Below are 14,978 nucleotides of genomic sequence, written 5' to 3'. Positions count from 1 at the left end.
AATCATCTACCTGAATTCAAACTTCTCCACCACTTAATGTATAACTCTGATTAAGTACCTCAACCACTCTGCCTTGGTTTTCCCAACTACAAAAAAGACATGAAAATATTTACAGGGTTGTTATGAGGATTAAATGAGATACAAATGTTTAGAACAAGACAGGCACTGTGACTGCCTCTATCTAATTCTGTCTGATGGTACACTTGTTTACATGCCTCTTTCCTGCCAGTCCCTGTTCAAAGACATGTCATTTCTTTTTTCTTTTCATGTTCACAGCATATAATACAGTGCTAGGCACAGGTGAGGTACATGTAAAAAGCCCATGATAAAAAATAACAACTCTTAGTCCAGCAATGGCAAAGGTTATTGAAATCACACTTTGAAAATAAAAATGAGAGCACATGGTTTGTGTATAGTAGAACTGAATATCTAAAAGCAGGCCTGCCCTGGAAAATCCAAGCTGTCTATCTAGAAAGAATCCAAGGGCTCAACAGTGAAGAGTGGTTACATAAACGACAGCAAATCAACACAGGGGATTTCACCCAACCATAACAGGAGGCCTGTGCTGATCCCTCAAAGTCTGGACAAAACACTGAGCAGAACAACAGCAGAAGAGTAGGCACAGATGATGTAGAGCTGTTCAAAGAGCCATGATCAAAGAAAACAGACTGTGCGTCTAATACTACAGAGACAGATCCTTTACATTCTTTGAATTATTTTGATGCTAAAGACAGCCTAATAAGAAACTAATAATAATGCCTCTAATGCCTCTACCTAAGAAACAAGACAAATGGCCTGGAGATTCCAAAACTTTAGAGCTCTTACATGAGACACAGGGAGAAGGGTTGAGCTTATCTATTACTATCTCTGAACTGATGATAAGTTTCCTGATAAGAAAAAACCCACCTACTACTGTTACAGTCAATTCTCTTATTCAGAGAGACCCTTCACAGCCAGTCACTTCTTTTGTTTATGTCAAGGATTAATAATCTGATTAATCAAGATGCTTCCTGATTAATACTTCTCATTTGGTACAATTAAAAACTAAAATCTAAAAAGTCTGTATTTGTACACAAAGAGCTTTCCTTCAGCAATATTTCTCTTGTTTTCCCCCTAAGAGTCCATTCCCCAAATAAGAGAAAGACAAACTCTGGGAAAACAATATTATACTTGCTTATACATAGATCCACAGAAGTATATATGCACACACAGAGATCTATGTACAGAAACAAACATACACCAAAAAAACTGAGTCAAGAAACAACCTTTTCAATTTCTTCATGAGACAATGATGTCAGCAATAGCATCTTCAAATAGCCCAGGTGATGATGATATTATAACTTGACTAATAAAATAAATCCCAACACCTCCATCTTTCTTGCCATCAACAGCCTTAGATTAATATGAGGAAAGGAGCAAATGAAAGGAATTTGCTCCAAATATTCTCTCTTCAAAAAAGAAAAGGTAGAAATTCATTATTCCTCAATATAACAATTCCTAGCAGTGAACAGATAACTTTCCTTTAAAACACAGTTCAATAGTCTAAATAAAAAACTTTTAATATTCCAATCAGCATGTCTCCTCACCGGCTTCTCAAACGCTTTTGCCTAAGCAGCAATCCGTCCAGGCCTGTGGTTTAAATCATTAACTACACAGCACCAAATCATTAGCATAATTGGCATGTAAATTTCACGAAGGCACTGATTGTGTCCTTTTAAGTGTTCTACACAACAGCCAGTACAAGAAAGCTTATTAAACATTTATGATGATTAGCTAAAAAATAAAACAAAATACCCAAACAAAAGTCTTTGTTATTCAACTTGGCTGTCATGTGTAATGTAAACCACTGATCAGTATCTGTTTCTCCAAGTGCAATTATAAGACATTGAAAACAAAACAAACCCCTTTGGAATTAGAAATTCTGTCTCCTCTGTCCAAGAATACATTGCATTTCTGTGTCAAAAGAAACTGCCAGCAGAGAGCAAGCAAATGCAGGTTGCTAGGATATTTAACTTGAGCATCAGCGCACCGTTTACAAAGCAAAAAGCCCCCACATTTCACGCACATATCCGCAGACATTTTCCCTACCTTTCCCATTTTGCCATGTAGTATACCAAGATAAAGTGAGGAACGACGTGATAAATGCTAAAGCAGTGGCTACAGTTCCATTTCGGAGCCTCATCTCATTTCACCATCACACTGGTTCATATGTTTGTGATGACAACCAAGACTGTTTTCTTTTTAGCCTGAAGTCAACTGAATCCAGTACTCCTGGCTCCAGGCCAATCAAAACAATCAATGCAAGAGGTTCATTTCAGATGCTCAGGCAGAAGGTGTCTAGCAAGAATACCATTCACAATTGCTACTCAGGATTGTCTTCGCCGTCTTCATGTGCTCCTGTCTTGGGCTGTTTTCTCCCTATCAGTGGGAGAAGAGAAAGAAAACTTGTTCAATAATGCAGAGCACAGGTTTCTTCACTGATTACCCCACTCTGAATGGATTTTTGGCAGGGCTAAGCTGTCCTACCTCCCAACTACACATTTCATATACCAGAATTATGGTCTTTCCCCTCCAAGGAAAAAGTTTCAAATGATATTCCTTCTTCACTGGTTTGGTTATGTCTGTGAAAAGAAACTTCCGGTTACTTATTTACATGAAGAAGTTACAGGGCTTAGGAGACTCTAGTGATCATACAATGGCTCCTGAGTAACAAACAATCTTGACTCTCCCCAGTTTTCCTATGGCACAGTAACAAGAAATATTTAGAAACACACACACACACACACACACACACACACACGTATATTTGTGAAAACTGACAAACAATATAGAAGAGTCAAAAGACCTGGGTCCTAGATCCAGGTCTGACATTACTTACTCCAAGGTTCACCTATAAAATGAGAAAAGCACTTGTCTTTCACATATTATCTTTCACATATTGTCATAAATAGTAAAAAGCCTACAGTTATTATTACTGTTCATCATCATCGCAAAATAACCTCAGTCTTCCCAGTGACTAACCCAATTCCTAGGGGGTAAATTCAGAATAATTAGCATTTAGAAAACGCAGCAATCCAGCCCCTACCCTATCAGCCAGGGCCTATCACTTCACATTGTTTTAAGTCAGGAAATTTGGGAGATCACCACCAATCTAACAAAACTGCTGAGAAAATGAAAAGAAATGAGGTCCTTACAAGTACTTAAGTATAGTGCCCAGCACATAATAGGCTCCCAATAAATGTTAACTATATTAAAATATAGAAGCAAACAGCCGCTCCTTCAGTCGTCTGTACATATAAACGGTCCCATTCCCCAGGGGTGTGTCAGGCAATCTGAGATGTGCATGGACTCCTGGTTGCCTCGAGGGGACCACAAAGATGCTCTTGGCAATATACTAAATGATACTCTAGTGGAATGAATTAATGCATCCCCAAAATGCCTAACAAACCCAAGGGGCAATTCTCTCAGTGGAAGACCATGGCAGGCAATTCAGGAACTACCACCTCAGCTACTTCTCATCACTGAATACCACTACAAATCTCCACTAGTAAAGAAAGGTCACAGGTACACCTAATAATGACAAATAGAACCACAACTCACTGAATGTCTCCTATGTGCTGGGTCAATTATGTGGTCTAAACCTTTACAAAATCCTACAAGATGGGCATCATTAACACTATTTTACACACAAAGAAATCAACATAAAGAGAAAAGCTAGATTTGTATGATCCCAAAGTTCAAACACTTTGTCCCTCAAATTCAGCCACCTGTAGTACAGCAGTATAAAGAGAAGAGCCAGGGATACTGGAAGTCTCAGTTTAAACTGGACGATCTTCCCAAAATGTTAATTTTACCCAACTGTAAGTGTGAATCTCAAAAATGTTTTATATTCTAGAACAAACATGGATTCATTATGGTAAAAGTTGCAAAATTCACAGTAATTTTCAAAGTCTAAACATACAACTTTTAACAAATTTCTCACTTCCTGCAGCTTTTGGCTAGTTCCCCACCCCAGAACTCCCAACAAAGCATGCCTGTTTCCCGGCTTTGGACAGCAGCTCTTATTTCCATATATCATTCTAAAAATACTAAACCCCACTCCATTGGTTCCTCTTACTACCTGAGCACAAAGACATTATCACATAAAGTTATCACTGCTAAGCCAAATGTGTTGACCTTTCTATAGTCAAGATAACTTAATACTGAACAGCTTAGAATCAAAATCTTTGTGGCAAAAAAAAAAATCCTATAATTTAAAATTCCATAGAGCACCTAATTGTCTGAAATCAATAAGCACCCAACAATGAGTTCTGATTATAAAAATAGAGGTGATAATGGAGTGAATTATATAACTTGGAATTCTCATCCTGGTATGACATTACACAAAAATGCTTGCAACTTTCTGTTGCTATGCACTTAGCCAAATTTTACTTCAGAAAGGATTTTTTTCTAGTAAGAGATCTAAAAAATATACAGGTCATTAGAGTAAACACTCACTAATGGAGAAGCAGAGAAACAGAATCATCGAATAAGGATATTTCAAAATACTGTTTTATTAAGTAGGGGAAAAATCTGCATAAAATTCAGTACAAATGTGTGAAGGCAAACTCTGAAATTAAAATTGACTATAGCTATGCTATCCATAATACATGAAAAACATAAGGAAAATTAAATACTGGATTCAAGAAATTAGCAAACTCAGGTTTGAAGAAGATACTTATAATGAATTTTACTAATAAGACCTGAAATTTCACAAGAAAAATATGAGAGCCTTTCACTCAGCAAGAATGTAGTCATACATTTTTAATTAGGATTTCTAAACTAATGAAGTTTAACTGCGCAGCACAAGTGAATGAAATCTCCAGATGAGAGCAAAACTAATGAGCTACAAGCTCTTAAATCACTACAGGCAGTATCAGGCTGGCTTGTCAGACACATGTGACCCACATTTTTATCAGTGTCCACATATGCAAACATTTTAATCTAACACCTGAATACTCTCACTTAACACATTTGAATCTTTAAATCACACACACACACACACACACACACACACACACACACACACACACCTAGGTAGTGGCTAAAATTACTTGTCATTTCTCTAGCCTCCCAAAGATGAATGGAACTTTCAACTCCTGACATGATGAAAAATCTGTTTGGTTAACAGACTTAACAATCTTACGTCGTTAGTCTTGTACTGCTGGATTCAAAACCTTTTAAAGCGTTCACTGAAATATTTAGCATGCTCCATGGCTGGGAGAACACTTTGCTGAACGTTTGGCATATTCCTTAATCAGCATCCCACAGACAGAGGTGCCTGAAGAACAGAAGGCACAATCCGGATATCCACAATCAATGAAAATCATGACGTAAGCTTTGATAACTTTACCACCACAATTATGTTAAAATCGTGTTGTTTTCCCTTTATACAGGGATCGATCTTTTTCTTTAATACAGCTTACATGATTTCGTCGTCCAGTGCGTTTTCACATTTACTCTTGCGGGTTAAAGAAACCTCTCTCACACTAACCTGTTAATCACCCTATTTTTTTTTTAAAACATTCAGCAAAAGAAATCAACCACACCTATTATCTGATTCTAAATTTAGACTTCTCTCTTCCAACGAAAGGCTGTGCCGTCCTTTTATCAAGATCTCGTCCGACCGCAAAAGGCACAGCAGCCTCGGGGACGCACAGGGTCCCTGCCCGCGGCTCTCGGTGCGGAAGGCGAGCCCCGCGAGGGCTCCGGGAAGCAGGGTCCTGCGAGCGGCACTGGGGCCAGCCACCAGAGCTCGCCTTCCAGATGTCACCTGGCCCCAGCCTCGGGGTCCCGCTCGGCCCGGTCCGGACAGGGAGCTGAGGCCTGGGGGGGAGGTGCTCCCTCACCCCGGACCACCAGGTCGTCACTTCAGGGCAAACCCGCCACCCCGGCGGCACGCCCGGTCCCCTCAGCGGGAGCAGCCCCTGCCCCGGCGCCCTGGAGCCTCGCGGGGCGGCTCCGCGTCCGGCGGGCAGCGGACCCCGGCCCCGCGGCGCCCCTCCCTCCCCTCCCCACCCTCGGGAAGCCCACACACTTTGCTCTACTTTCCCCCAAAGTCGAGGAGCCCGGCGAGCGCCGGGAACGCACGGGGCGCTGGGCGGGCCGCCGGGAGGGCGCGCGGCACCGCGCGATGCAGGGCGAAGCGAGGAAGGCGTCCCGGCCCGCGCCGCGCCCCCAAGGCCCAGGCAGCGCCCCCGGCCAGCCCCGCGAGCCAGAGGCCAGAGCACCTCCCGGCGCACCAGCTCCCGGCCGGGCCGCGGCGCCCGCGGCTCCGTTACCAGCAGGTGGATCTCCCGCAACCGCGGCGCCGCAGAGCCGGGCCGCCGGCGCCGCCCCTCAGCCCGCTCCCTCCGCGCAGCCGCCCTGCGCTCCCGCCGCCAGGCCGCCGCGCGCCTCCGCAGCCCAGAGCCGCTCACCTGCCGCTGGCGCCGGCGCTCCCACCGCGGCCGCAGGCAGAGCTGCTGTGGCCGCCGCCGCCGCCGCCGCCGCGCCCCGCCCTCCCGCCGCGGCTCCGCCCCGCCCCGCCCAGCCCGGGACCCCGCCAGCCATTGGCCGCCCGCCGCCGCGCCAGTGGCCCGCCCGGCTGTCACTTAGGGGCGCCGTCGCTCGGCCTATATAACTCTCGTGAGATCTTTCCCACTCGGCGTCACCGCACGGTCCCAGCGGTGCCTGGTTCCCCGCGCCCGGGCTCCGGTGCTCGGCGCACTCCCCGCCACCTCAGCCGGCTTTGGTCCTCCGCGGCGTGTGCGGAGGCAGCTCCCGCCGCCAACAAAGGCCGAGGCAGCGCTCGGCCTCCGCCTCGGCGCGCGACCGGACCGCCCCGGGCTGCCCGCGAGTTCCACCCCCTTCCCCCAGCCCCCGTCGCATCCCCGGTCCGCATTCCCAGGGACAAGTCCCGGTCCTAATCCAGGGTCAGCTTCCAGGCCCTGGGCTTCCGGGCATCTCACTGACAGCCCCAGCGGGGGACATTGTTGCCCCCAACTCACCGATGAGGAACACGGGACTGGAAAGATTGACTTAAACCCCTAGGACGAGGAAACAGGGCTAGGATTTAAATGCATATCATTCGGGTGCTCATGCCCCTAGTTTTCCCGTTAGGCCACGCAGTTTTGCCCCTTTCTCCTGAGCCCTAATCTATCACCGTTTCATGAAGTTTGAAGTTAATTTTAGAACCAAATAGGAAATCATCCATAAAAACCTGGGTGGGCTGACCCTCCTTTTTTGTAGTGTCTGTGAGCATCGTGACTTAATAGTAACTACCCGTGGGCACACCATCTTTTGGATACTTACTATATGCCAAGCCCCATTTTACATCTTTAATTGCATCCTCTCATATTTTAACTCCCATTTTTTCCCATGAGGAAACTGGAGCACAGAGAAGTTTAAAAAGTTTACCCAAGGTCACAGGCCGGTAAGAGATAGATCTCGGTTCAAACACAAAGGATGTGCTGTCTTTGGTGCTACAATAAAGCTTACAACAACCCTGCAAGATAATTTGCAGGGAGTAGAGGGGCAAAAGATCAAGGAGACAGGCTTGTCCGTGCCAATCTCCCAAGGTAATAGATTCTTTTCAGAAAACAGTAATTCAAATATTGAAAACTAAGAGAAAACATCAATCAGAATGAGTTTATATTTTCCAACATAATTCTTTTATTTTTGTCTCAAGATAACAGTAATTAATAATCAGCTTTGACATGTGCAGGCATCTTGATTCTCTCATGTTTAGGTTTCTCTCCATGACTGTTAAACTGTTTTAAAAGTGCAAGGCAACACATGACACCCCTCTTCCCATGGTTCCCCACTGACTGAGGAGGAGCAGACAGGTTTTGTCCACTCTCCAGCACTGTGGACATGACTTGTGCATAACAGTCATAATACCCAATGACAACTTTGCTCTCTACTTAGGGAAGTAGAGCCTGGTTTCTTATATTATATGGCACACACATTGCCACATAGCAAGTTGGTGACAGATTTCATGTTGGATGTAAACAATAAAGACAAACCATTCCAGGATACACCTGACACATTGTTGGATATATCATGCTTAAAACATCTAGGAGTAGACTATCCTAGGCCTTGCTATGCAGTGCTCCCCCTAAATCAGTGAGAGACCAGGGGAAGTGGGTGTCATGTGTCTCCTCGGACTTCTAAAATAGTTTAACTGTCATGGAGAGAAACCTGAGCATGAGAGCCAAGAAACCCACGCATGTCCTAACTGATTATTAATTACTGTTATCTTGAGACTAAAGTAAAGGAATTTTGTTGGGGAATAAAAACTTCTGAATAATGTTGTCTATTAGTTTTCAATCTTTGAAACGCTGTTTTTTGAACATCCTCTTCATGACAGACAAGCTAACTACTCCTTGCACATGAAGAGAGCATTGCCTTTTTTTAAAACTCTTTTTTTTTTTTTTTGGACACAATATCTTTATTTATTTTATGAGGTGATCGAACCTACTGTCTCATGTGTGTGAGGCAAGCTCTCTGCCCCTGAGCCTCAGCCCCAGCCCCAAGCATTGCCTTTTGAGAGAAAGTTCCCAAGCTACTTCCACAGGATTGACCAAAAGACCAAACAGCACAAGTAACTATCATAATCCTTACAGAGGAAGAAACTTGAGACCCTGAGAAATTAAGTAATTTGGCAGATGCAAATAGTAATTTAGGCAAGTAGTAAATGGCCAAGTCAGAATTCAAATCCAGGTCTGTTTGATTCCAGAGCCTGTATGATACTCCATTGCCTTTCTTCCTTCTTTAGCAATGGGCAAAATCTCGTTGTGTGGATGAATAGTAAAAAGATGTATTTCTCTCCCTCTTCTCCATTTTTTTCCCTCTTTGTGAAGATTTGAAACCATATGTTAGAGACATATGTCAAGAGGAGAAAGGAAAGGAAAGAGGACAGATAAGCTTCAGTTACAGCCTGGCTGACTTATTCAGAAAGACAGCAGAAATTCCTCCTAAGCTCTGGTTAGTGGCAAAGCTCACAGCCAGGACAAAAAGCAAACAAAAACAAAACAACTGCCTTGCTTTGGGGATCTATTTGATACTTTGTCACTACTTCAACTGGCAGCAGAAGGACCATATGGTTAAACTTGTATCAGACTATTCACCCTGTTGCTCAGGGAAGAGTAGAATTCAACTAGTGTCCTAACCAATCAAAATACTCAGGAAAACAGGCTTCCCAGGTGTGGGTGTGAATTGGTGATTCATCTTACTTTTGCAGAGTACAAAATATTGAATTTTTCCAACTACATCTGTTCAATTAACAATCAAAGACCGTCGATCCAAACCCCATGGAGTCCTATAGATTTCTTTCTCCTTGTTTTTTCCATGATGATTTCCCTTCTATCACCTTTTTTGTTTGTTTGTTTGTTTCTTCTCCACCTCTGCAGTGTCTGGGTCTACCTTCTCCTGACCTTTATTTCACACTGTCAGTGGAATTATTAACAAGAAGTTCTGCCTATAATCTCACCATTCTATAGTCTGTCCCCAACAAAGCTGCCACGTGGTAGCTCTCCTTTCCAACATTTTCATTATTCCATCCACTTTTTCTGAGGCCTGTGATTACAGAGGCAGCTGGTGCCTCACCATGGGGCGTTCACAGACTAGTGGAAGACATTGGTAAGTAATTAAACCACAGTACACCATGTTGGGACAGCAGATAGGATGGGGTCATTAATCAGATCCTCTGGGCAGGGAAGGCTTCCTGGAAGTGACATTTGAGCTAAAAGCAGATACCACACAGGAAATGAATCTTTGCCATTTATCTCTTTGATGGTAAGTGGTTGCTGGTGGGGCCATGTCTATATCAATCAGTCTCTAAGAAATCAAGCTCAGGATCTCTAGTTCTTTTCTACTCTGCCCCTCATCCATGCATTAACAATCAGACTTGCATCATTTATGAGCATTTATAAATGTGATTCTGGAGTCTTCCACTACAGGCTCTAGTGGGACCTTTTTGAAGTATACAATCTACAAGAGGCATCACTTCAGGAGGTTCTCCCTGGCTTTTTAAATGATGCATGTAGAGGTGGTAGAAGACATCTTATTTTAATTGGTAGACAGTGCATTCAATGACTTTCACCCAAAAACTATAGTGGACCTGGGACCCTGATGGGCTATAAGACTCTATGGACCCTTTGCTAGCTGCAAAATGTTTCAGAGGTAGTAACAATTTCTCTCCTGTCATCAGACAGGGCACATGCCGTCCCAGAAATCAATGAAAGGGAATGCAAATGGAACCAACCACCACATTTACAATTCAACTCTACACGGAAATTAAGGTCCATACAGATGAAGAACAACAGAGAGCTAAATTATTCTTAATTTTTATTCTCCTTCCTCTCACCTTGGCTCATGAAAGATGCCTGTCCTAAATCACATTTATATCACTGGGATAAATGTTCCTACTGGATTATTCAGACAAAAGCCAGATTGTGTGCCCCCCCAGAGATGGAATCATAAGATCTTATCGTATTTAAATGCCTTGGCCATCGAAGTTTACATAATGTGTACAAGGCATTGCTGAAGTTTTTCAAGGAAACCCTAAAACAAAAGAGAATCCATCTTGCTGGGAACAGCCTCTCTCCCAACCACTGTTAGAACAATCTGCAATGCTGGGACAGAAAAAGTCCCCGCCAAGACAGACTAAGAAGCTGTGACAGCTACACCATTAAAGCTGATTTATTATATTTGATGTATACTCAGAAGGCATAGTGGAGAGAACAGTGTGCCAGAGAATTACGAGCTTTGGATTCTGTTTGTGTTGGTTTTTCCTTTGTGAATTTGGTACTTGTAAAAGGTGTTGGATCAACAGTTATGCATCTGAAATCCACCCATGCATAAAACCAACCTAAGGAGTCCAACCCTGCTACTCTATCAATACATTTCAAACAGGATAAAAACCTTGACTCATCTAATATACCCAGGACCATGACCGTCAATGCTGCGGTTCTAGGTATCTGGAAAATCTCAGATTTTTTTTTTTTTTTTTTACATTCTTTTAGGGCAACTGAACATACTTAACCCTACAGGTAAGTGTATTGGATTTCAGTCAGGAAGAGGAGGAGGAGAAAAGGAGGAAGCTGAAGAGGAGGGAGGGAGAAAAAGAGAAGATGGAAAGAAGAGGAGAGGAGGAGGCAGAAAACTAGGAAGGAGAGAAGGGGAAGGGGGAGGAAGAGAAGGAGCAGGAAGACAATTTTAGGTATTTTGGACAGAGTGACTATCATACAGGGGGTTGGGTGCAAAGGTTTTGGGAGGACTGGAAGAACCCAGTGGGGGGGGGAACGAGAGAGAGAGAGAGAGAGAGAGAGAGAGAGAGAGAGAGAGAGAGAGAGAGAGAGACCTGAAGAACAAAGAAGAAGCAGGATGGATTCCCAAGGATCAGAAGCTTCTGTGCTGGTGACCCTGAGCTCACCTCTGCAGATGGACTCTTGATGTTGGTTCTGGAAGCCTGAAAGACCTGGACAGCAGGAAGTAGGGCTTGCCCTCCCCCACTGCTCTGGCAACCTCCTGCATCTGTTGCCAACCACCTGCATCAACTGCCACACTTGTTAGGGGGAGGCAAAAGCAGGAAGTCACTCTCCTTCCTCTACCCTCTGATCCCCCGCCACAGCCTCCCCCTTAGAGAAGCAAACAGAAAGCCATCTGGTGATGGAGCCCAGGAACTGTAGCTAGCTAGCCCCAGTGTGGCAGGTTGGAATACAGAAAGGCAGCGCATGAGACTGAAAATGTGGGGTAAATACCAACCAACATCAGAATAAAAAAGCACAGTTGGGCATTCTTTCAAGCTAGACCAAAAGTTTGTCCCGGAAATCCAAGGGGCGAGATAAGCGTAAGCCTCAGGTCTTTCAGCTTAAGTGAGACTCATACAAACTCTAGAAAACATCTCTCATGCTGGCATGGCTTCACAAAGAGACTGTTCTCTCTCATGGCTACTGTCACAACAGTATCACTGGTAGAGACTTTTCTACCAAATAATGACGCTGTATTGAGCCTCCATCTAGGGATCAACAGTTCCAAAAACCCAGGATTGTAAAAATGTGATCTTGACCCTCAAGAGATCAAAGTCTGGCTGGAGGAACCAGGACCCACCTCATCTCACCACTAGGGCTGCCTTTTAGCCACCCCTGAAGCTGAGCCATGCTGACCTCTCCGTACAGGGCACATGCAATGGCCTCTGGCACACTCCCTCTCCACCCCCACTCCACTGCCCTCTTTAACATCCTTCAAGACTGAACTTGTTGTCACCTGTCCAGGAAGCCCTCCCTTGCCCTAAACCTGGGAGAAGTACCCACTGCCCAGTGACCCTGCACCTACCAGTACATTTCGCACACGGTAGCATCACCCCAAGTTTCCAAGCTAGTGTGCTCTCCACATCGTGATTGGAGGAAGAACACACTTAAGAGCCTTTCATCTTTTGGAGTAGCTGAGTGGGACCTGGAGCTGTTGAAGCCTTCAGGTACAAGCAGACCCCAGGTGCCAAGGTGAACATAATTATTTTCTCTGTGTTTTATTAAGTGAAAAAGACTGGGCAGCCCAGCATCATTATCTGCTGACTTATCTGCCTCCTGCACTCAACTGCAGGCTGCTTGAGTTCAGGGACGATCTTATTTATCAATAAGGCACTTGGGAGCCTTCCTGCGAACAGGAAAGACTGGGTCTGAACCTCGAAGAACAAGGGAAGGATTTGGACAGTTGTAGGGAGAGGGAAATAAGCTTTACAAGAGAAGCAGCACAGAGTCCCAAGGAGGGCAGGGCCTCCTCTGTGTTCCAGGCACCTGGGCAGGATGGCCTGACCAATGGGGACAGACACCCGGCAGGCCAGGAGAGCTATGCAGGAGAGGGTGCAGGTGAGCAGTGGGTAAGAGGAGAGCTCTGAAGATACCCGAATAGAGAAGCAATGTGATGGCAGAAGTGTTCAGAGGTGACTATTTGAACCAAAAACAAAAGTATGAAAATATTCAAACATAAAATATATGGGAAAAGGACGAATTAGGTAGCCTGATGTCAATGCTGCCAACTAGATAGTCGCCGTAATGTCTTCAACTTGAATGAAAAAATGGGTCTTTTAAAAATTAAAAATTACTGAGTAGCTATAGAACACCCAGGCTATATATCTCTAGTAAAGGCACACAATAAATATTTGCTGCTTCTGTTGGGTTTGCCTCCTAATTTAAATTTTACAATGATCTAGGATTAAAATCACAAGGTTTAATAAAGGATAAAGGGGAGTGGGGAAGGAAAGCTCTCTTCCGGATGTGATTGAGAGTTCTCATATTAATGTCTCAGAGGGAACTGAAAATGCCAGATCACTTCAGAAGTGCCTCTTCAGAGAAAAGAATCTTCCAGAACTATGAACACTCCACTCAATACACTTGTTCAAGTCCACCTCTATGTAAGGAATATGGGAAGACAGGGACTGTAAGAAATCCAGAGTGCTGTCCAAAAGTAATATCTCAGCCTACGGAAGTATCAATAAACTACTCCATGATAATCTCCACAGAGTGCGTGGTAAACCTAGTTTTATTTTGCTTTTTGGTTTTTGTTTGTTTGTTTTGGTACCAGGGATTAAACTCAGGGCCACTCAACCACTGAGCCATATCCCCAGCCCTATTTTGTATTTTATGTAGAGACAGGATCTCACTGAGTTGCTTAGCTCCTCACTTTTGCCGAGGCTGGCTCTGAACTCATGATCCTCCTTCTTCAGCCTCCCGAGCAGCTGGGATTTGGGGAAAAAATAAAATAAAATCTTTAAGAGCATTTTGATAGCAACGTGTTTTGTGTTCTTAACAAATGCTTCTGGAAGATACACACTGTAAGAGTAAGCTTCCTCTGGTTCCGCATGGGAATGGATTCGAGGAGCAAAGTTTACAACTTAGCCTGGAGCTGAGAAGATGTCAGCAAGTCCTTCCTGGTTATAGAAGAGAAGAACAATTTTTAGAGAGTTGCCAAAAACCTGAACACAGTTGAGTCACAAAACAGAGGCCTCTTCCCAGCAGAACTTAGGTCTCACACCATCCAGGTTCCAGTCCTCTTCGGGGCCCCAGGCTGGTTCATAGTTTGGACCCAGCCTCCAGTCAGCCCACTGTGATTTCCCGAGCTGTCTTATTTCACCAACTGAATAGTTCCTCCATCTTTTCTTTCAACACCAATAACATTTTGTTCCTGTTGTTTTTCCTCCTGTGGACTCCAAGTCATCTGAAGCTTTCTCGCATCAAGTAGGCAAATGTATTTAGTATCATTTCCTTATTATCCACCAAATCATACACAGACATACAGATTATATAGTTCTGTGTGTGATCCTGGTATGGCTATCCCAGAGATAGCCACTAGCAGGATACAGGGTCATAGCCCTAGGACCCGCCCCATAGGGATGATTTGAATTGGACCAAGACCAACAGAACTCCCAGATCTTACCTAGGAAGGCCTTTGACATACAGTCTCATTCACTGTCAGAGCAGAACAGAAACACAGGACAGAGTATGCAAAAAGCTGTGAGTGAAGCAAGAGGAAGCCAATGGCAGAGAGGAAAGGAGTGGGTACCGGTGTAGGGTAGCGGGGAGAAGTGAGCCAACAATAGGGGAAGAAGGCGAGAATCAAAGGAGAAACAGACAGAGGGATCCGGTAAGGCTGTTGCTGGAGCTACTTTGGAAGCCGAGTTGCTGTGGGACTCTAGAAGGATCTGCTCTTGCAGGACAGGGACAGACAGACTCAAATGTGTTCATGAGGCTGAAGGACATTCCTGTCTGGGTTCCTGCTCTTCTTAAGACTTGCCGTCATCAAGGGCAGTATAGAGGAGTCTGGGCATTGAGAAAGGGTGTTGGGTCATTAGGAATCCACAGCTCTTTGTGAAGGACAGTGAATTCTTACAGCATCATATGTGCAGAGCCAAATGCAAACGAGAAAACATTCTAGAATGAAAGGCTTCTGGATTCTCC

At 44.3% G+C, this 14,978-nt stretch overlaps 1 protein-coding gene across 1 annotated transcript in view; it reads right to left on the bottom strand.

Moving 5' to 3' along the window:
• LOC144249846 (alpha-1,3-mannosyl-glycoprotein 4-beta-N-acetylglucosaminyltransferase A-like) overlaps positions 1–6,480 on the bottom strand; it is a 69,301-nt gene extending 62,821 nt beyond the window's left edge. The window contains exons 1-2 of the mRNA XM_077792044.1: positions 6,459–6,480; positions 2,089–2,418 (exon numbers count right to left, since the gene is read on the bottom strand). Coding sequence (XP_077648170.1) covers positions 2,089–2,182 — 94 coding nt within the window. The 5' untranslated portion in view covers positions 2,183–2,418; positions 6,459–6,480. The remainder of the gene's footprint in view (positions 1–2,088; positions 2,419–6,458) is intronic.
• Between the last annotated feature and the right edge of the window lie 8,498 nt (positions 6,481–14,978).

Source organism: Urocitellus parryii, chromosome 12, assembly GCF_045843805.1.
Source record: "Urocitellus parryii isolate mUroPar1 chromosome 12, mUroPar1.hap1, whole genome shotgun sequence".
In the NCBI taxonomy this organism is placed as follows: domain Eukaryota; kingdom Metazoa; phylum Chordata; class Mammalia; order Rodentia; family Sciuridae; genus Urocitellus; species Urocitellus parryii.
Note: the sequence above shows the minus strand (reverse complement) of the source record. Positions and strands in the feature narration are given on the sequence as shown.